The 21987-nt window shown below is 34.5% G+C and overlaps 1 protein-coding gene and 1 pseudogene across 1 annotated transcript; one reads left to right on the forward strand and one right to left on the reverse strand.

Moving 5' to 3' along the window:
- Positions 1–2281: 2281 nt before the first annotated feature.
- On the reverse strand, positions 2282–3876 carry LOC120185709 (annotated as a pseudogene).
- Positions 3877–16438: 12562 nt separating this feature from the next.
- On the forward strand, positions 16439–19089 carry LOC120185710 (glucan endo-1,3-beta-glucosidase 8-like). The gene is made up of 3 exons (XM_039189857.1): positions 16439–16779; positions 16853–18061; positions 18987–19089. Exons 1-3 carry the CDS (start codon positions 16439–16441, stop codon positions 19087–19089), a joined length of 1653 nt encoding a protein of 550 aa, XP_039045788.1.
- Positions 19090–21987: the final 2898 nt, after the last annotated feature.

The following is a 21987-nucleotide window of genomic DNA, read 5'->3' on the forward strand; positions in this document are numbered from 1 at the left end:
GTATGGTTTAAAACAAGCTCCTAGACAGTGGTACAAGAAGTTCGATAGTTTCATGAGTAGCAGTGGGTTTACCAGATGTCAAGCATACCATTGTTGCTACATCAAGATGTTCGACAACAGCTTCATTTATTTTATTATTGTACGTTGATGACATGCTTGTTGCAGGCTCAGACATGCAAGAGATTATACACTTGAAGCAAGAATTGTCGAAGCAGTTTGCTATGAAGGATCTGGGCGCTGCAAAGCAGATTCTTGGGATGAGGATCAAGAGAGACACAAAGTCGGGGACTTTGATGTTATCACAAGCTGAGTACATCAACAAAGTACTCTCCAGGTTCAACATGCAAGATGCTAAACCAGTAAGTACACCTTTAGGTGTTCATTTTAGACTCTCCAAAGAACAGTCACCAAAGACGGAGGAAGAACGTGCACACATGGTGAAGGTGCCGTATGCCTCAGCAATTGGAAGTCTGATGTATGCCATGGTTTGTACCAGACCAGATATTGCTCATGCAGTGGGAGCTGTTAGCAGGTACATGAATAATCCGGGAAAAGTACACTGGGAAGCTGTCAAATGGATCCTCAGATATCTGCGGGGTACTACAAACAAAGCACTTTGTTTCAAAGGTGGAGATACAATACTGACAGGCTATGTAGATGCTGACTTAGCCGGAAATATTGACATCAGAAGGAGCACTACAGGGTATGTCTATGCTCTAGGAGGTACTGCAGTGAGTTGGGTTTCTCAACTACAGAAGATAGTTGCTCTCTCCACCACTGAAGTAGAATATGTCGCTGTTACGGAAGCCAGCAAGGAGATGGTTTGGCTCCAAAGTTTCTTGGAAGAGTTAGGCAAGAAACACAAGAAAACAATGTCTTGTATTGTGATAGTCAAAGTGCTATCCATCTAGCGAAGAATCTGTCTTTTCATTCCAGGACGAAGCACATACAATTACGGTATCATTTTATCCAGTCTCTTCTGGAAGATGGGATTTTGAAACTTGAAAAGATTAGTGGAGCTCAAAATCCAGTAGACATGTTGACAAAGACGGTGACTACGGACAAACTGAAGTTGTGTTCAGCTTCAGTTGGCATGCTAAAATAACAAGACCAGAAATGCTGCTGCATTGATCAAGGTGTGAAGACAGATTAAAATCAGTCTTCAAGTGGGAGATTGTTGGAAGAAAAAGTCAAAGGGGGCACCAGCTTGCTTGGTGGGGGCACTGGCTTTGCTTGATATTTTTCAACAAAGGCAGCACACAGGCTGCTAGCTAAATGGGCGGCTGAGCAAGTGGGGCGGCTTGAATTCATTGAATTTGAGCAATGGGATAATCACACATTTAATCATTGTATTTTAGGGTATTTTCAAAGATTAGTCCCTAAGCTTCAACTATAAATACCCTAGCTCATTTAGCTTCAAAATCATCCCAAAATCTTCCAGTTCTCTCTCAAGTGTGTTTTGTAAACACCTGTAATTTTTTTCCCTTTAGTAAAAGATCTGCAGCAGTCCGGAGACGTAAGCACAATTGGCTGAACTCCGTTATCAATTTTTCGGGTATTATTTTTCCGCTTTTATTTTGCATTCTCACTAATCTGGTTATAGGAAAATTACTTGTACTGGGTTTATTTCCTAACAAGTTCAAATAGGACGATAGAAGTTGAGGTTAAATGTAATGAAATTAAAAAAAAACAAATTGAAGTTAATAAAATTCACTTTTTTATATCAAATATTAAGACATATTCTCTATTTATATAGATAAATACTTAACCAAAAATAATTATTGACTAAATAAATTTGATCACCAAGTAATATTCCATTAATAGAATTACAACAAAAACTATTTATTCACGTACTTAGGTTTTTTTTTCATTAGTTTGCTTTTGGTGTTGTATATTGCTTTATTAGGAGTTGTATATTGCTTTATTAGGAGTTGTATAGATTTTTTTTTCTGACAGTTTATATTTAGGGAGAGGAGAAATAAAAATTTTGCTCCAAATGTTTTTGAACCTACAACTTTGAAGAGAAAGAGTATATTTACTGAGAGCTTTTAACCACGTTTTTAGAAATTATTCATTTTATAGGTTTTTTTAATATAATTTTTTATAGTTTATGTCCTGGATTTTATTATTCTCCTTAATGATTATATATATGGAGTATTTTGATAGCTGCTGGTTGTTTAAACGTTTTGTTGTTGTTGTTCTTAATAAAAATGTTCCATAGAGCTATAAAGAGTCCGAGAAAGAAAAGTTGCATTTTCATTATTTCAAAAAAGGGTTACAATTAAGCAACCCAAACAGCGAAAATGGCGACAAAACATAGAAAAAGAAGCGGGGGAGAAGGAGAAGTGGAGGGAGAATCAGAGGGAGATGATGATGAATTGGAAGATGCTGATGGAGGTGAACGCTTCGAAGTGGAAGTGGAAGTAGGCTGGAAACTTTTAATCATGATGGGGAACTTACAAGTCCCATTGGATGGATCTCGTTTAACAATCTTAGCCAGCCCTTGGAAATCACATGCTGCTTTGCTTTGATTCGACATCTGGTAATACATGTTGAAGGCAACCGATGCGTTGGTTTCAATTCCCATGCCTGAACATGAAGCTCCAGCCACCAAAGTGGTGCAATCGGTATTATTGCAAGCCCATGCAACCTTGACATTAAGATCTTTCTGATCGGAAGCATCCTCGTTATACACACACCACTGCTTTTCCATGTAGGGCACATTTTTCCCACCAACAAGCGACTTGTTCTGTCCTTTACCCGAAAGATCCATCGGATACTTTGGTTGTCCGTCAAAGCTAAATATTCCCCAGTGCCTCTCAAACATCCCTGGATCAACACTCTTTAGATCTTCATCCAACAAAGAGAACATGTACACATCAGGATACGTCTTTGGACGAAGTGGAGTTCCATCGTTTTTCGCCATTTTCTTCAACAGCCCATCGTAGAATCTCTTGGCGTTTTTTGTGGTGGCGTAAATGTTACCATCGGTCGGCCATCCAACTTCTCCGACGATGATCGGTATGTCTGGGAATTTGGCTACTTTGAGTGCCGCTACAAGAGTGTCGATGTTGGCGTCAAGAACACTACGATATTTAACGCCATGGTCATCCATTGAAGACGAGTCATCGTTACCGAAGAATGCATAGTTTTCGGGGAATCCAGGATTTTGGTAAAGATTAAGAAAAGGATAGATGTTGACGATGAAAGCCGCTCCATTTTCATCGAGAAACGAGCATATGTCGCCCATGGTATCTGCTATGTCAGGTCGGAATATTCCGTCGGACGGTTTGTAAGTAGGTGTTGTGTAAACGTCACCATTAAGCGGTGAAGATACTTTGATATCTTTTCCGTGACCAGCTTCTTTTAATGCCCTCAGAACGTTCTTCATAGCTGGGAGTGTCAAGTTGGTGAACGTTCCATTGTAGGATGTCAGAAATGGTTCATTTCCTACTGCCACGTACCTGTAAAATAGTTTAAACCGTTTTAAAAACAAGTAAAAAGTTAATGGATCAAATTGAAGTTGAACTCACTTGAAATTGACACGCTTTTTACCCATATAGGCTGTGATATTCGCTTTAACCCAAGCCTGGGCGACACTGTATTTCTGGGAAAGGCTTTTCAAAGATTCATTAGGAATCCCCACCATGACCTCAAGATCAGTTCCTGCCAGGGCATCTAGAACTTGTGGTTCAGCGTGGAAAAATCTTAACCTTTTTGATGCCATTATCTTTTATCATTTGAACAACAATCTTAGGGTCCAATGGATGTGATGCTATGACACCCCAATTCACACCAAGCTCTTGTGCCTCAATGCTAGCAGGCACAAATATCAGTAGTACATATGCCCATAGGAAGACGTGAGCTTGAACCATTGTGGGAGCTACTTCAAAGGAGGGTACCAACGGTTTATTCAAAGAAATATGGATTTTCCTTGTTTTCAGTAAAGTAAAACTATGGGTGTTATTGGGCTTTTTTTTATTATTATTATTCACTTTTATGTTTGCTTCTGTTTCATTTGAAAAGGCAAAACACGAGATATATAAAGGTCATTAGGTATAGATCTATAGTAAAGTTCTTGGTTGTACGAAAAACTAGAGAAGAGGCCATCATTATAGATCTGCAGTTAGTTGCTTCTGATTTTCTATTTATTGATTTGATTTATATTATGTACAAAATAGGGAGTTTATAATGATATGTTGAATAAGTCTACCAACTGCACAGTACAAAACAAATAATATAATATATTTATTTTTATCTATGTATTTAGATAACTTTTAAAAAAATATTTCTTTTATCTTTCATCAACTATGAAATGCTTTTACTCAAATTATTTTTTTATTTGAATCTATATTTTTTCTTATCCTAACATTTTTTATTAATCAAAACTAATATGTTAGAGTCTAAGAGTCAATCGTTGGTACCTCTCATCCCTCACTATTTCTTCCTCCACCTTCCATCTTTTGTGTTCCTTTCCTATCTCTCTAGGTTTGTTTTGCAAATGAGTTTTTTTATTTTGTTTTGCTTAATAAGTCTTCCTTATTTTTATAAAAGTGATGATTTTTTTTGTCAACTCTTGTATAATATTTTGTTCATATACCTTTTGCCTCTTTTAAGTACATTTATATTTCAATAACTATAAAAAAATTACGTTGATTCTGTTCTAAAATCTGAAAGGTTTAATATGCTTCTATACTTTCACTATTAGCTTTGGAGCAGAGATCGTCGAACACCACCTCTAGATCGAAGCTATAGACACTTGCATTATGCCTAATTTTCTACTTTCACCTGAAAGATTAGAACTTTAATCTTTTTTATTAAAATAAGTGATGGATTGTTGAAGTATTTAAATAAAAATACAACATTTAATATGGTGGGTTTTATTAACTTTACTTTCATTACGTTTAAGTTATAAATAATATATACTTCATTAAATATTTCTCCTCAATCCAATGCTATAAATAGGATTAGTTCTTTCAGTAAAAAGTATGTCATTTCAGAAATAAAATTAGATTTATTTTTTAATAGACTTTATTTCCTTTAAAGGCCTTCTTAAATATTCTCAAAAAATTTAATCATTTAGGCGTAAAAGATGTCGTTTTGGCAGAACTTGTACTTTTAACTTGTGCAGATTAGCAAGATGTATATAGTTTTGAAGTATTTTGATAGAAGGATAAGCGTTTTCTTTATCCTTAAAAATAAGATTCTATAAATAAAAGGATAAACGTTTTCTTTACTGATATGTTTGATGTTAGTATTGTTGTTTTTTAGTTCAAGGTGTTAAAGGCGGTGTGTTTAGTGTGTTTTACTTGTATTTTTTTCCCTAGTGTAATTCAGTTTTTAATTTTGTGTTTTTGTTTCGTTAAAACACGACTGACAATCTTTTGGCTTTCGACCAATTTTGCTTTTATTAATAAAATTATATTTGTCATGAAAAAAGTGAATTTTAATAACTTCAGTTTGTTTGCTTTTCTACTTTCATTACGTTTAATCTTTACTTCTATCATCCTATTTGAACTGTGATAGTTCAACGCAGCACATAAATCCTAAAGTAGTATGTCGAAGATTAAGTGGACTGCACTTTACAATAGGGTTCAAATACATACTTAACCAGCGATTCCTTCCATTACGTTTTGATGAATCTCTCATAGGGTTCGTGTAGACTTGAGAAGAGTTAAAGGAAGAGTTGTAAACTTCTTTTCTCTTATTTCAATGCTCGTATGAAGTTGGGAAATTTGTCTCATACAGGAACCTTATGAGAGATTCATGCTGTGGGCTAGGCTTGAATAATAGAGTTAGAAAGTGCCAGTGGGGGCAAAATGGGATATCTATTTCTGTCTTTTGCATAGGGTCATTCATTTATCATACTCGGGGGTGCTTATTTATGATATTTGTTTGGGAGCGCTTATTCTTTAGTTCAAAGGTGCTTGTCTTTAATATTCACTTCTATCATTCGCGCAGGGAGCTTGTTCTTGATAGCACCGGGGTGCTTACTTTTAATATTTACACATGGGTGATGGTTATTGGATGCTTGCTATCTCATTCGTTGTGAGGCAATTGAGATTTCGAATTGGTTCCTGGTAGATCGGATCAAATGGTTCATTATTTTATGTGAGAATGATGTCTTTATTTTGCCAAACTATCTTTGTGGGAGAGATCTCTTTTATTGTGACAAGTTGTCTATGTGGATGATGTATTGAATTTAGGACAAAAGGTAAAAGAGGTAATTGTTTCAATAAATATTCCTTAACATCTTATTGATTATAGGGATAATTTTATGAGGCGCAATCATGTTTGTGATGAGGGCACCACGAAATTAAGTGGTGGAGAATATTGAGGTACAAGCATGTGCATTGTGTGGTGAACATCATGGAAATGAAGTAGAATTGTGTTCATGATGAAGTCGTCATGAGATCGAGTAGGGAAGAATATGAAGCTACGTGATGTAAAGCTGCAGAGTAAACTGTGGTCATGACAAGGCCGTCACGAGATCAAGCGAAAGAGAATACATAATCGTAAAATACTAATCCGCAGACGAATGGTTTCAACAAGTAAACCACATGGCATAATGTTGATAAGTGACAATCATAGAGTCGACAAAAGCAAATAGTACTTCGGTATCTTGGTATGATGTATTTGAGTTTGTATTATACTTATTGAACTAACGAATGTGTGTTTTACTAGTGGTGCTTTTGTTTGTATTAATGAAACAGGTATAGCATTACTATGGTGGAAGACTTGGACAAGAATAAAGGTGGATGAGCCTCTAGTTCTTGTTGGTGATGGTTCAAGTGAGTAATAGTTGGTTATGTTGGGAAATAAACGAGTAATTTCCCTATAACTAGATTAGTGAGAATGCGAAATAAAAGCGAAAAAATAATACCCGAAATTGATAACGGAGTTCAGCCAATTATGCCTACGTCTCCGAACTGTTGCAGATCTTTTACTAAAGGGAGAAAATTTACAGGTGTTTACAAAAACACTTGAGAGAGAGATAAAATGATTTGGGGATGGTTTTGAAGCTAAATGGGATAGGGTATTTATAGTTGAAGCTTGAGGACTAATCTTATAAATACCCTAAAGTCTAGTGACTAAAGTTAGTAATTATCCCTTCCAATACCCTAAAGTCTAGTGACTAAAGTTAGTAATTATCCCTTCCATTTTCAACAATTACATGCCGCCTAATTTTGACAAATTAGCAGCCCTATTTTGAATTCTAAAGCAGCAGCTGGCTGCCAAAGAATTTTTAACAATCTCCCACTTGAAGACTGATATTAATTTGTCTTCACACCTCGATCAATGCAACAACATTTCTGGTTTTGTTATTCTAGCATGCCAACTGAAGCTGAACACAACTTCAGTTTGTCTGTAGTCACCGCCCTGTAAACCCACTTGTTATTGGGCAGTTTCTCCGTGATTTCCTTGTCTCTCAACTTCTTGGCTCCCTTAGACTCTAGTCCACTAGTCTTTGAAGGATTGTTCATCACTTGAACATCCTCGATAAGCCCTTGCTTCGACCCTTTTCTTATGATGGTCTCTAAAGCCATGTTCTCTACGCAAACATGCTCGACAAACTCCTTGGACACGGACAACTCTTCTTGCACTTGGTTTCTACTCGCCTTGACAGAAATGGACCTTATTGAGCCAACTCTCAACGCCTCTTCGATCATGGGTTCGTCATCTTCTCTGGATAAATCGATCTTGGGCTCATCCATCACCTTGGATGACTCGGCTCTCCTCGGGTAATTTTGTAACACTTATGGCGTCTTAAGTTTGTGCCCCCTCGTTTGCTCGACTCTTACCCTCTGTTTAGCATCTTTGACACTTGAACTTGTGTCAAAACTGCACACATCTTCTCCAAATCCACTATCTGGTTCATCATTGAGTGGACTTTCTCTGCCACTCGAGGAACAACATTCCTCATCCTCTGACTTGCCTTCATTACGGAATCTTTTGCCACTACCCTCGGCTTTCGGCTTTGTTTTGGAAGTCTTGTTCTTCTTGACACCAAATTCCTTGATGGACTCGGCGGTTGTCAAGGCTTTAGACAACTCCTTGACTTCCCTTCGCTCCAACACTTTCTTCGCCCATGGATTTAATCCGAACATGAAGGTGAAGAATCCATCTTCTTCAATCAAACTTGGGACTTTGAGCATGAGTCTTCTGAATCGGCTCACATACTCCTTCAGTGTCCTTTTATGCCTGAGATGCCTCAACTTGGACCATATGTCTCCATCATGGCATACTGTGAGCAGACTTGCTCACTTTTTACCCTCGGCTTGACAGTTTTATCTCTTGCTATCGCACTGGGTCCCTTCTTGTGCTCGACTGCTTTGACACCCGCAGTCTCGTCACGTTTTCTTCCGGGTTCGGCTGCTTCAACATTAACAGCCTTGCCTCGTCTTGATCCTTGCTTGGCCGCATTGATCCCCTCAATCGGACCAAGTCTTTTCCTTGGCTTAGTAGCTTTAACACTTGCGACCGTGCCAATTCCCGCTACTTCTCCTTCTTTCATCCTCTTCATGATGGCTGTAAGGCGACGCTTCTCGGGACATCCTCTAATCAAATGAGGACCATCATAGAAGTAGCACTTCAATTTTTCCTTGCTCATCTTTTTCTTTACACCGGACTTAGCCTTGACATTCTTTCTTGATGGCTTTCCTTGGCTACGAACAATCGATGGCTCACATTGGCCATTCGAAGAGCTTTCTCTACCATCTCCCTGCTGCACCTTTTCTCGGTCTCCACCACTGTTGCCACTATCTCTGGGGATGGGCCTGGATTACACATCGCTACTTGGCTTGACATCTGCAAGCTTAGTTAGCATTCCGACTACATCTATGGCTTCCGAAAGTCTCTGGGCATCACCTTGCTCTTCCCCGAGCATCGCCCCTAGTCTAAGTCCTTCCAAGAAGGTCTTGAGCGCACCAACTTCTCAATTTTCACATTCCCTTTGTCTGCAGCCATCGCTCCCACTCGAATCTGGCTTCGTTTGGATCGTTTCTGACAATTTTCGTGAACCACCGTGTATTAGAACACCTCCGTCGACAAATTTATATCGCCGACAATTTTTTTACTATTCACGAAATCCACTATTTACGTGAATAGTAACCTCACAAAAAATTGACAAAATTCACAACCAAAAGCTCTGATTACCAGTTGTTAGGAAATAAACGAGTAATTTCCCTATAACCATATTAGTGAGAATGCGAAATAAAAGCGAAAAAATAATAGCCGAAATTGTTAACGGAGTTCAGCCAATTATGCCTACGTCTCAGAACTGTTACAGATCTTTTACTAAAGGGAGAAAATTTACAGGTGTTTACTAAAACACTTGAGAGAGAGGTAGAATGATTTGGGGATGGTTTTGAAGCTAAATGGGATAGGGTATTTATAGTTAAAGCTTGAGGACTAATCTTATAAATACCCTAAAGTCTAGTGACTAAAGTTAGTAATTATCCCTTCCATTTTCAACAATTCCATGCCGCCTAATTTTGACAAATTAGCAGCCCCATTTTGAATTCTAAAGCAGCAGCCAGCTGCCAAAGAATTTTTAACAGGTTAGGTGGACCAAGTGGAGATGAAGTGTTTATAAAAAGCCGAGAGGACCAGAGTTAGGACATGTCTAACATATTAGAATACCCATGTGTTTAGAACCATTATAGTACCATTGGTAGTGATTACCCGAGACCTTGTCATACGTTATACATCTCCGGTGATATTGCAAAATGATAGGTACACGAACGGTGACACACCAAGTGGCACGCCATAAGGCTTAAAATGATGTGATGGTGTTTAGAATGTTAGACATACTAACGATAGTTCCTCAAAGTTATATCCTTAGAAGTAATTAACTCAATTTTAACCCCCTAGACCTAACCTAGAAGAAATTAGGTCAAATCTAGAGAGTAACATTGAAACTTGTCCTTCACGAAACTGTTTTTAATTTAAAACTTTAAAACAACCATTTAAAATTTAAGTAATTTTCAATTCCAAACTTCAATAAATATTATTAAAATAAAAGTTCGAGGAAATCCAATATGAAAAATAAATATTTAAAACATGCATAACAGTCCTAAATTAATAATATTGTCCGAAGTCCCAAATACAAATAATAAAAATAATTCCAAAATATTATATGTAAAGTTCGATAAAGAAAAGTAAAAAAAAGCATACTGAAATAAAGTTTAGTTCTGAGTGATGATTATGATTCTTCAAGTACCAATTCTCTTAAATTCGGGTATCTGAAAGAAAAAAAACCATGGGGGAGTAAGCTTTAAAGCTTAGTGTGTCTTTAAAGTGTAAACATTCACAATCGTATCATAGTCTGAACAACCAACAATAATCAAAATCCGAATCAACCAATAACAAGTCTTAATTTCGAGTCAAACAATGATAAAATAAATTTGAATGTTTTATAAATGCTTATGCACCCACCCATACTCCTGTCACACCATCCGAAGAGTGGGTTCCCTAGAACCACACTAACTATAATCAAAACACACCATTTGAAGTAGGGTTCGCCACAAAGGCAGAGGCAACAAAATCTTAAAATAACATTCACATGTCGAGTGAATGCACTACACTTCTCCTATCAAACACATTCCAATATGACATGCAAAATGATTGTAATACCCCAAATTTTGGTTAGTGGCTAAAATGTAATTTTTGAAAGTATAGTGGTTAAAAGTATAAACTTTATTTTAGAGACCGAAAATATAATTTTGAAAAACTATATATATTTTATCCTGTAAATGAAAAGTTTGGCCTAAAACAAGAATTTTTGTGGTAATCAAATTTTTGGTACGGGATTTGTGTTAAAAGCTATAAAGCGTTAAAGTTCGATATAGAAATCGGATAGTCGGATCGAGTCAGAATTTCATGAAAATTTGAAGGATAATGGATAAGGGTTTGAAAATTTGTTTCCATATTTTATATTTGAAAAACTTAGCAAAAATCAGTGTAAGTTTTCAAATTTGGCCTAGCAGTGGAATTTTAGTGACTAAAATGCAATTTTTGAAAATTATATGGACAAAGTAGAAATTCAAAGCCAAATTGATTCATCTTTGACCAAGTAATATTTTAATGGCAAATATTACAATGACAATTGGTAAATATCAAGTCATTAATGGTATTTTGGGATTTCTCATTAATTGAATTTTAAATTCAATTAAATTAGTTTAAATTCCATGTGTAATAGGAAAATTACTAGAAAAATCAAGACTTCATCTCCACCATCAGCTTGCTGTCGTGAACCCATACAAGGTGAGAAAAAAAATTTCTTTTTCATTTTTTGAGCTATTTTAGTAGGATTTTGGATTAAGTTGTGAAATAGAAAAATATTCCCCATCAAATTCTCTATCATTTGGTATAAGAAATTCATGCTAAGCATGCTTGGATGTTGAGATTTGGTGAGTAGAGATTATGGGGTTTGAAGATTTAATGAAAGATTATTATGCTTTTGGTGTTGGAGATTAATTCTAAGGCAAGGATGATTAAAATCATGTGTAGATGTTTATATTAAGTTAGGCTAATTTAGGGTTTATGGAGAATTGATGGATTTTGATTTAATTGGTTGTTGTGATGATTAGAAATGCATGAATTTGATGTAAGGAAAATGAATTCATTCTTGAAATTTAAGGAAAAGTTTGTTCCATGTATATAGTGAAGTTCGTCCATAGGGAAGCAATTAGAGGGAACATGTTGAAATTTTTTTATTGTCTAGAAATGATATTAGAAGAGTTCTATGTGAGTTGGAGATCAATTTGGAAGCTTGAATTAGAAAAAGGGTTAGTTTGTATGTTGTGAAAATTGTGGGACTTAAATGTGTATATGTGTAATTTGAGGTAATTAATGTTGATTTTTAATAAGCATATGCTGGAATTTTAAGTTGGAAAATTAGTTGGAACCAAATTACAATTTTCTTAAATTGTAATGGTGGAATTTGAAAGGTCCCAAAACTTTAGGGACTTGTTTATGATTTTGCAAAGGTGTTGGTACTATTCTGAACAGAAAATTTTAATGCTGGAAATATTATTGATATGCTGATTTTTTAGTTTAATTATTGAGTGAGTAAATCACAAGTTTATAAGGTTAGGTGGTTGGAATCAGAAGTTTAAAAAAGTTTAGGTTGAAATTGCAATATTTTGAATGTTGAGGTATTGATTTTTGACTATTTTGTTAAAGTGCTGGAAATTTAGTAATTAATGTGTAATGATCATAATGATGAAGGATCATTATGAATTTAATGGAAAAGTTGGGGTGAATTCTAAAAAGAATTCACGATTAGGGGTTTGACTATGTAATTGGCAAAAGATGAAAGGTAAAGAATGAAAATAAATATTTATGGATTTGAACGAGTATTTTCAGAAGTTTGAAATTATATTGAAGATATAGTTTAGTTTGATATCGATTAAGTATCAAATTTATTTTTATAGACTTTTTTAATATTAAAGTTAGCTTATGTTAGTATGATACTAACATGTAATTCGAATACTTTGTGTTATTATGTGATATTGTTAGATCACGATAGATCTAGTGATCTGAATGACCCAAAAGGGGAGGACCAAGTGCATTATTAGGAGTATTGTATAAAAGGTTCGATAGTGAGGCAAAGGTGAATGCAATTTATTTATTTAATTATTCTGACTGAGAAGAACTTGTGATAAGTCAACCTCATATTATTTTAAAAGTATGATTTATGTCTTATTTATGGTTATTTCTATAATATCTTTTATAAATTTTTATGTATGATTTAGGGTATGAACTGCTCAAGTTATGATTATTACGACAGTGAAATAAAAATTGTTGGGTTTGCGATGAAGCTCAATGATCAACCGAATACTTGCCAAGAGGGGGTGAATTGACTTTTTGAGCTTAGGCAGTAAGGAGTCTAAAGAGATATGAAAATTTGCACAAGGATTTATAGTGGTTCGACTTCTCAACAAAGTCTACATCCACTACCTTAGCTCCTCACTAAGGATTTTCTAACAAATTCACTAACTTTGTTCTTTCTTTTTCCAGGATAAAGAGATAACCTTTACAACTCCTTAACTTTTCAAAGGCTAAGCTAGAACCAATCCACTTTTCAAAAAATATAAAATATGTAAACAAGAAAACCTCTTAAAGGAAAGTGTTTAAAAAAATTAAGCTCACAAGAAAACAATCAAAAGATTTGCAATGAGCTCAAACACACTTATGTACAAGAGAAAAGGAAAGATAAAGAGTGAAAAACTCTTCTCTTGATGTGGATTGCTTGGATAGGTGTTGTGTAACCTTCTTCAAGTGTCATCAACTTATTTTTATATGTTGGAATGAGTTTGTGGTTGTTTCTAGCCGTTGGGGATTAATTTTCTGCAAAATAAAACTACCCAAGACATGGACTATTTATACTCCTTTAATGAGTATCGGCACTACCTTTATAATTTTTAAATAAACTAGCCATTAAAGACCATTGGGCTTGACCAGTATCGATACTATGATTCATGCATGATATCGATGCCACTGTGTAAAATAGTATTGGTACCCCTTTGAGTATCAGTACCTATTTTGCATTCTAGAATTTAAGCAATTTGGAAAACAACTGGTAGTATCGATACTACCTAGAGAGTATCGATCTTTCTCTTACCTTTGGTATCGGTACCACATGAACAATGTCGATATTATTCATTTAGTATCGATACTATAAGAATAGTATCGGTACTACGTACCCAAAAACTGTTTTGTACTCAAATTCTAGTTTAATGGACTTTAAATTATTTTTGAAAACTTTGAACAAATTCAATCAAGTCCAAAAACATTTTGTCATAATTTGTTATATCAAAATATTATAAAACATGGTTCAACAAAAATGATTCTGATTTCTGAAATGTTGGTTATTAAATGATTATGATACGATCTAAATTCCATTGTATGTTGCATCGAGAGTCATTGGTACAATTGGCATGCCATGAGGTGGAGTGATTATGATTATGATTTGGTACATTTGTATATATATTATGTTTAGCATCGTTGATACAAATGATATGATTGCATTTGGAATGCAAAGTTTGATTATGATAATAGCACTGAAGTGCTTATTGCGTACACTTGTCTTACTCACGTACTTTGCATTCTCTTAAATATACTTTGGGTTATGATAATGGAATATGAATGTTCAGAAATGTGTCTGAATGAAAAGAAATGTTAAATAATTACTCTGTCTGTTATTGATTATTATGATTTTTGAGAAAATTATAAGTTGATCATTTTCAGGTTATGATGAAGAAATTACTTGAGCTAATTCGTTTGAACATTTTAAGATTTTATTTAAATTGTTTTGAATATTTTAATGTATTTATGACATTTATGTATATTTTAATCTCACCTTGAGTTATTACTGCCTCACTAAGTTTTACTTAGCGCGTGATGATTTTTATGCATAGGTTCGGATAAGGATTAGGACGTGCAGTGAAGAGCCTCTTGAACGTCTTTTCGGAGATTGTTTATACTATTTGTATCAGTAAGAAATCTATAATGTTACTTTTGACTAGTAATGACATGTATATTTATGTTATCAGTAGTTTATTTGTAATTAAATTAAATGGTCTGTAATAGTAACTAGAACCATTTTATTTTGACTAGACTAGTCATATATGTATCTATGAATGAATAGTTTAAATAAATATATGATTATATTCTAAAAGGGTTTTTAAACAAAATGATGATTAGGCAGTTCTATATAAGTTAGAAAACAATATCAAACTGCTTAATTTCTGCTTTGAAATGAATCTATTTTTAATGATTAAATATTATTTTTTTATTAAGATCAATGGAATAGTTTTAAAGTTGGAATAAGAATGCTTTAAAACGAAACAAAAAATTTAAGCATTTATGTTCAGTGAAGGTTTGTAAAATTGATGTGACATATTTAGCTCATATTTCGAGGCACATATGGGCTATGGGTGTTATAATGACATACATATATGATTCTTGATCCGATTTGAATATAACATATTACAAAGTCAAATGTTCCTAGGCATATATTATGAATGCATATCATATATTCCAAATCCGACAGATCAACATAATTCAAATATTCAAAGCGTACAATATACATTATAAATTTGATAAATCAACATACAACATATAGCATTTATTCGAATTGTATTTAAGGCAAACAATTTCACATAACAATAATGCTTCAATTCAATTTTTCAGTCAAACAACCAGTCAATCAACACATAGTAATATAGCACCGAAGAGAGACACACCTCGACTAACAGCTAAGGACGATAATAACATTTTCCATGGTCAACCTGAACATTGGGTCGACCCGAATCAGAACGGTCAACACGAGCTATACGAATAGGTTAGAAGTTTTTGGGTACCGACAGAGGAGGTGGTAAATCGGTTCCCAGTTTAGAATTTCCTGTAAAATTATAACGTCTGGATTTAAGTCTCAATTTAGAAATTTCAGATTACGAAATATTAATTCATCGACGATTTAAATTTATTTTTGACTCAATAGGAATCCGGTAGAGGGTTTGGTTCGAATATAGATGATGTCGATATAACTAAAGGGGACTGTCGGTTAATTGCACCATCTCACGACCGGTCGGCGAGGGGACCAATGGCAGCAGCCATCGTCGGCGATGGTGGCTACACAGTCACAGAGTGGAGGCAGCAACGGTGAGGGGATAATAAACTCATTTGCAAAACAAACCTAGAGAGATAGGAAAGGAAAACAAAAGATGGACGTTGGAGGAAGAAATAGTGAGGGATGAGAGGTACCAACGATTGACTCTTAGACTCTAACATATTAGTTTTGATTAATAAAAAATGTTAGGATAAGAAAAAATATAAATTCAAATAAAAAAATAATTTGAGTAAAAGTATTTCCTGACCAACTTGACATTCCAAAGCTCTCAGAGACGAACTATGGCTTTGAAGTAAGGCGCATTGAATATTAAGTAAAGTTCATTGATTCTTAATTGAAGTAGAATGATCTTGCAACATTGTCTTATAGTTGATGAAAGATAAAAGAAATATTTTTTTTAAAAGTTATCTAAATACATAGATAAAAATAAATATATTATCTTATTTGTTTTGTACTGTGCAGTTGGTAGACTTATTCAACATATCATTATAAACTCCCTATTTTGTACATATCATAAATCATAACAATAAATGGAAAATCAGAAGCAACTAACTGCAGATCTATAATGATGGCCTCTTCTCTAGTTTTTCGTACAACCAAGAACTTTACTATAGATCTATACCTAATGACCTTTATATATCTCGTGTTTTGCCTTTTCAAATGAAACAGAAACAAACATAAAAGTGAATAATAATAATAAAAAAACCCAATAACACCCATAGTTTTACTTTACTGAAAACAAAGAAAATCCATATTTCTTTGAATAAACCGTTGATACCCTCCTTTGAAGTAGCTCCCACAATGGTTCAAGCTCAGGTCTTCCTATGGGCATATGTACTACTGATATTTGTGCCTGCTAGCATTGAGGCACAAGAGCTTGGTGTGAATTGGGGTGTCATAGCATCACATCCATTGGACCCTAAGATTGTTGTTCAAATGATAAAAGATAATGGCATCAAAAAGGTCAAGATTTTCCACGCTGAACCACAAGTTCTAGATGCCCTGGCAGGAACTGGTCTTGAGGTCATGGTGGGGATTCCTAATGAATCTTTGAAAAGCCTTTCCCAGAAATACAGTGTCGCCCAGGCTTGGGTTAAAGCGAATATCACAGCCTATATGGGTAAAAAGCGTGTCAATTTCAAGTGAGTTCAACTTCAATTTTGATCCATTAACTTTTAATTACTTGTTTTTAAAACGGGTTAAACTATTTTACAGGTACGTGGCAGTAGGAAATGAACCATTTCTGACATCCTACAATGGAACGTTCACCAACTTGACACTCCCAGCTATGAAGAACGTTCTGAAGGCATTAAATGAAGCTGGTCACGGAAAAGATATCAAAGTATCATCACCGCTTAATGGTGACGTTTACACAACACCTACTTACAAACCGTCCGACGGAATATTCCGACCTGACATAGCAGATACCATGGGCGACATATGCTCGTTTCTCGATGAAAATGGAGCGGCTTTCATCGTCAACATCTATCCTTTTCTTAATCTTTACCAAAATCCTGGATTCCCCGAAAACTATGCATTCTTCGGTAACGATGACTCGTCTTCAATGGATGACCATGGCGTTAAATATCGTAGTGTTCTTGATGCCAACATCGACACTCTTGTAGCGGCACTCAAAGTAGCCAAATTCCCAGACATACCGATCATCGTCGGGGAAGTTGGATGGCCGACCGATGGTAACCTTTACGCCACCACAAAAAATGCCAAGAGATTCTACGATGGGCTGTTGAAGAAAATGGCGAAAAACGATGGAACTCCACTTCGTCCAAAGACGTATCCTGATGTGTACATGTTCTCTTTGTTGGATGAAGATCTAAAGAGTGTTGATCCAGGGATGTTTGAGAGGCACTGGGGAATATTTAGCTTTGACGGACAACCAAAGTATCCGATGGATCTTTCGGGTAAAGGACAGAATAAGTCGCTTGTTGGTGGGAAAAATGTGCCCTATATGGAAAAGCAGTGGTGTGTGTATAACGAGGATGCTTCCGATCAGAAAGATCTGAATGTCAAGGTTGCATGGGCTTGCAATAATACCGATTGCACCACTTTGGTGGCTGGAGCTTCATGTTCAGGCATGGGAATTGAAACCAACGCATCGGTTGCCTTCAACATGTATTACCAGATGTCGAATCAAAGCAAAGCAGCATGTGATTTCCAAGGGCTGGCTAAGATTGTTAAACGAGATCCATCCAATGGGACTTGTAAGTTCCCCATCATGATTAAAAGTTTCCAGCCTACTTCCACTTCCACTTCCACTTCGAAGCGTTCACCTCCATCAGCATCTTCCAATTCATCATCATCTCCCTCTGATTCTCCCTCCACTTCTCCTTCTCCCTCTCCCTTTCCCCCTCTCTATCATTCTCCCCCGCTTCTTTTTCTATTTTTTGTCACCATTTTCGCTGTTTGGTTTGTTTAATTGTGACCTTTTTTGAAATAATGAAAATGCAACTTTTCTTTCTCAGACTCTTTAGCTCTCTGGAACATTTTTATTAAGAACAACAATAACAAAACGTTTAAACAAGCAGCGGCTAACAAAATACTCCATATATAATCATTAAGGAGAATAATAAAATCCAGGACATAAACTATAAAAATAAACATTAGAAAAATACCTGTACAATAACTTCTAATAAAACTATATACAACACCAAAAATAACCAAATGAAACCAAATCAAAACACAAGTTTAATATAAGGCTTAATTTCAAAATTCATTAATGTTTTTATATATCGAATATTTGACGTGATAATTTATTAACTAATAGTTAATAAAATTAGTTGATTTTTTAGTAGAAAAATTTTTTAAATAATGAAGACAATAAATCTTATTCTGAATTGTATCGAAGTATGTAATTTCTTTTTTCTTATTGAAACTCCTAAAGTAATTATTTTTCTTATTGAAAAAAAGATACGTGAAGTATTTAGTTTGTGTATTTAATGTTTTGGCATATAGTTATAATGCTTGATGTGTATATAATAAATGAGAGATGTGAATGTTTGTAATTTTGATGTTTATGGCATGTATGTCTTATTATTCATCATGCAGTAGGCAATTGCATAAGTTGCATGTTGATATGCAAATTCTATGTGTAAGGCATGTTTGAGTAAGTTACTATGCATGTATGTCAGTATTTAGTATCTAAGAGTGTATGCTTGGTAAAAGTGTATAGATAAGCATACTTCAATAAAATAGTTTTAACCAGACCTGTTTCTGAGATTTTGGTGGCCTTTGGGCGAACTAAAAAATTAGGCTCTATCAAGAAGGATTTAAATTGCATTTTTTTACTGCTTTGCGTTTATTGCTGTTGTGGACATAACATATGGTATTGCAGTCACTACAAGTATCGTGATTGCGATTTTTTAATAGCATATGCTATTGTGGACATATCAATTGTGGATATCGCAGTTTCAGACAATATCGTTGTTACTGCATAACAGTCATTGTTGTGGTTACAGACTGTTATTAAGTAATTGTTCCTAATAACAAGTGTTGAAAAAATAAATTTAAGGGTGGTTCCATAATAACAAATAGGGTAAATTACACACTTACTCATAGAACTTTACTCTCTCTCCTATTTCATTCATCGTACTTTCAATTTTTTCAATTTGTTCACTGAACTTTAAACATTGAATTTTTTTTGTTACTCGACCGTTTACTCGGTAACAACGTGCACACGTGGCTTATTTTAATAATAAAACATGTCACATGTTTACTCACTGAACTTTACTCTATCTCCTATTTCACTCACTGTACTTTTAATTTTTTTCAATTTTAATTTAACGATGTTAGAAAATTAACTGTTGAGTGACAAAAAAAGTTCAATGTCTAAAGTTCAGTGAGAAAATTGAAAAAAATTGAAACTACAGTGAGTGAAATAGGAGAGAGAGTAAAGTTCAGTGAGTAAGCTTGTAATTTACCCTAACAAATATTGAAAAAAATGGTCCCTAATAACAAATATTAAAAGAAAAAGTAAATTTTAAGAGTATGCTCATAATAAAAAATATTGAAAAAAATTATACATTTATAAAAAGTACTGAAAAAATTGGTCTCATAACAACAAATAAATATTAGAAAAGAAATTAAATTTTAAAACTACGATCCTGATAACAAATATTGAAAAACTTGGATCTCTAATAATAAATATTGAAAAAATTGAGTCTTTAGTAGCAAATGTTAGAAAAAAATATTAACAAAAAATTAAACACTTATATAAATATTAGAAAAAAGTTATAAAAGTAAACCCTAATAATAAATATTAGAAAAAATTAAACACATAGTAATAAATATTAGAGAAAAATTAACTTTTATAATAAATATTAAAAATAAGTGAACCTATAACTAATATAAAATTATTTTTTATAAGTATAATATACTATAAAAGTTCATGACCCTCGGTAGGTGTTCCTCCTGTCCAGGCCCAGATACAGTTCTGGTTTTAACATAGTCAAGCATGCTAGGTATGTGTATGTAGACATAGTTTTATCCGAGGGTTTTTATTACGTGTTTTTGGGTTTAAGCCCACTTCCTTTAGGCCTTTACTTGGATTTTTGTTTTGGCTTGATATTAATTAGAGAAAATAACTTCAGTGACCGAAAATGCCTTATAATATACGATTTTAACCTTTTTTTTTGGATTTGCGAAAATGACCAACAAATTCGCAATGTGAACTCTAATTTCGCAACACAGATTCCAAAATCGCAACGCGAATTTGTAAATCGCAACACAGTTTCCAAAATCGCAACGCGAATATGTAAATCGCAGCACAGTTTCCAAAATCGCGTTGCGATAGTACTGTTTACCTATATTGATAATTAGCGTTGCGAATTTGAAAATCGCGTTGCGAATTTGGAAATCGTGTTGTGATAACACTGTTTCCCTACATCGGTAATTAGCGTTGCGAATTTGAAAATCTCGTTGCGATCCTACATCGGTAATTAGCGTTGCGATTTACATATTCGCATTGCGATAACACTATTTACGTATGTCGGTAATTAGCGTTGCGAATTTTAAAATCTCATTGCGAATTTGTAAACCGTGTTGCGATAGTAATGTTTACCTATGTCGGTAATTAGCGTTGCGAATTTGAAAATCTCGTTGCGAATTTGTAAATCGTGTTGCGATAGTACTGTTTACCTATATTGGTAATTAGCGTTGCGAATTTGTAAATCGCGTTGCAATAGTACTATTTACCTATGTCGGTAATTAGCATTGCGAATTTGAAAATCTCGTTGCGAATTTGTAAATCGCGTTGCGATAGTACTATTTACCTATATCGATAATTAGCGTTGCGAATTTATAAATCGCGTAGCGATAGTACTGTTTACCTATATCGGTAATTAGCGTTGCGAATTTGAAAATCGCATTGCAAATTTGAAAATCGCATTGCGATGGTACTGTTTATCTATGTCGCTAATTAGCGTTGCGAATTTAAAAATCTCGTTGCAAATTTGTAAATCGCGTTGCGATAGTACTGTTTACTTTTATAAGTAATTAGCGTTGCGAATTTGAAAATCTTGTTGCGAATTTAAAAATCGCGTTGAGATAGTTTTGTTTACCTACATCGGTAATAAGCGTTGCGATTTACATATTGGCGTTGCGAATTTGGAAAATGGCGTTGCAATTTTGGAAAACTGCATTGCAATTTACATATTATTGTTGCGATTTACATATTCGTGTTGCGATTTTGGAACATGTGTTGCGAAATTGGAGTTCGCGTTGCGAATTTATTGGTCATTTTTGCAAATCCAAAAAAAGTTGGTTAAAATCGTATATTATAAGACATTTTCGGTCACTGAAGTTATTTTCTCTATTAATTATGGGTTTCAATATATATTAAAAATTAGGATAAAGTTCATAAATAGTCCTCTAATTATATGATATTGTTTTGTTAAGTCTCTAATTATACGCATGGGATCATGGTTTGTGTCGAAGATACTTCGATCTAGTCTGCTGGTTCAGCTAGAGATTATGCGCTTTGTGAGCCACACGATCATATCTCGACGAATGTAATTACAAGTAATTATATGTTCTAATTTTTCCATTGTATTCTCTGATTGATTCGGGATAGTTTCATTCCTATATCTTGAGTAACTTGGTGAATCATATTTGGATTCCTATCGAGCATAGTGATACGTGAAAGTCTTTTTAGTGGATATGCCCATTGATGATTTTGGGACATATATTTCTTGTTGTTTTGATGGAAATGTCATTGTGAGATTTTGATGTCTACGACATATGAATTGGTTGGTAACACCTTGTTTATATGGGTTTTGTTACTAAACATATTTTGATGTGAGATAAGGATTATTTAGAGTTGGTGGTAGAAAGTAAAA

Source organism: Hibiscus syriacus, unplaced genomic scaffold (genome assembly GCF_006381635.1).
Source record: "Hibiscus syriacus cultivar Baekdansim isolate YM2019G1 unplaced genomic scaffold, ASM638163v2 tig00113124_pilon, whole genome shotgun sequence".
In the NCBI taxonomy this organism is placed as follows: Eukaryota; Viridiplantae; Streptophyta; class Magnoliopsida; order Malvales; family Malvaceae; genus Hibiscus; species Hibiscus syriacus.

Coding starts and splice junctions, on each gene's coding strand:
- LOC120185710 (XM_039189857.1), top strand. CDS start 16,439: ATGGTTCAAGCTCAGGTCTTCCTATGGGCATATGTACTACTGATATTT. Junction 16,780..16,852: donor AAAAAGCGTGTCAATTTCAA/GTGAGTTCAACT, acceptor ACTATTTTACAG/GTACGTGGCAGTAGGAAATG. Junction 18,062..18,986: donor GTCACCATTTTCGCTGTTTG/GTTTGTTTAATT, acceptor ATGGTATTGCAG/TCACTACAAGTATCGTGATT.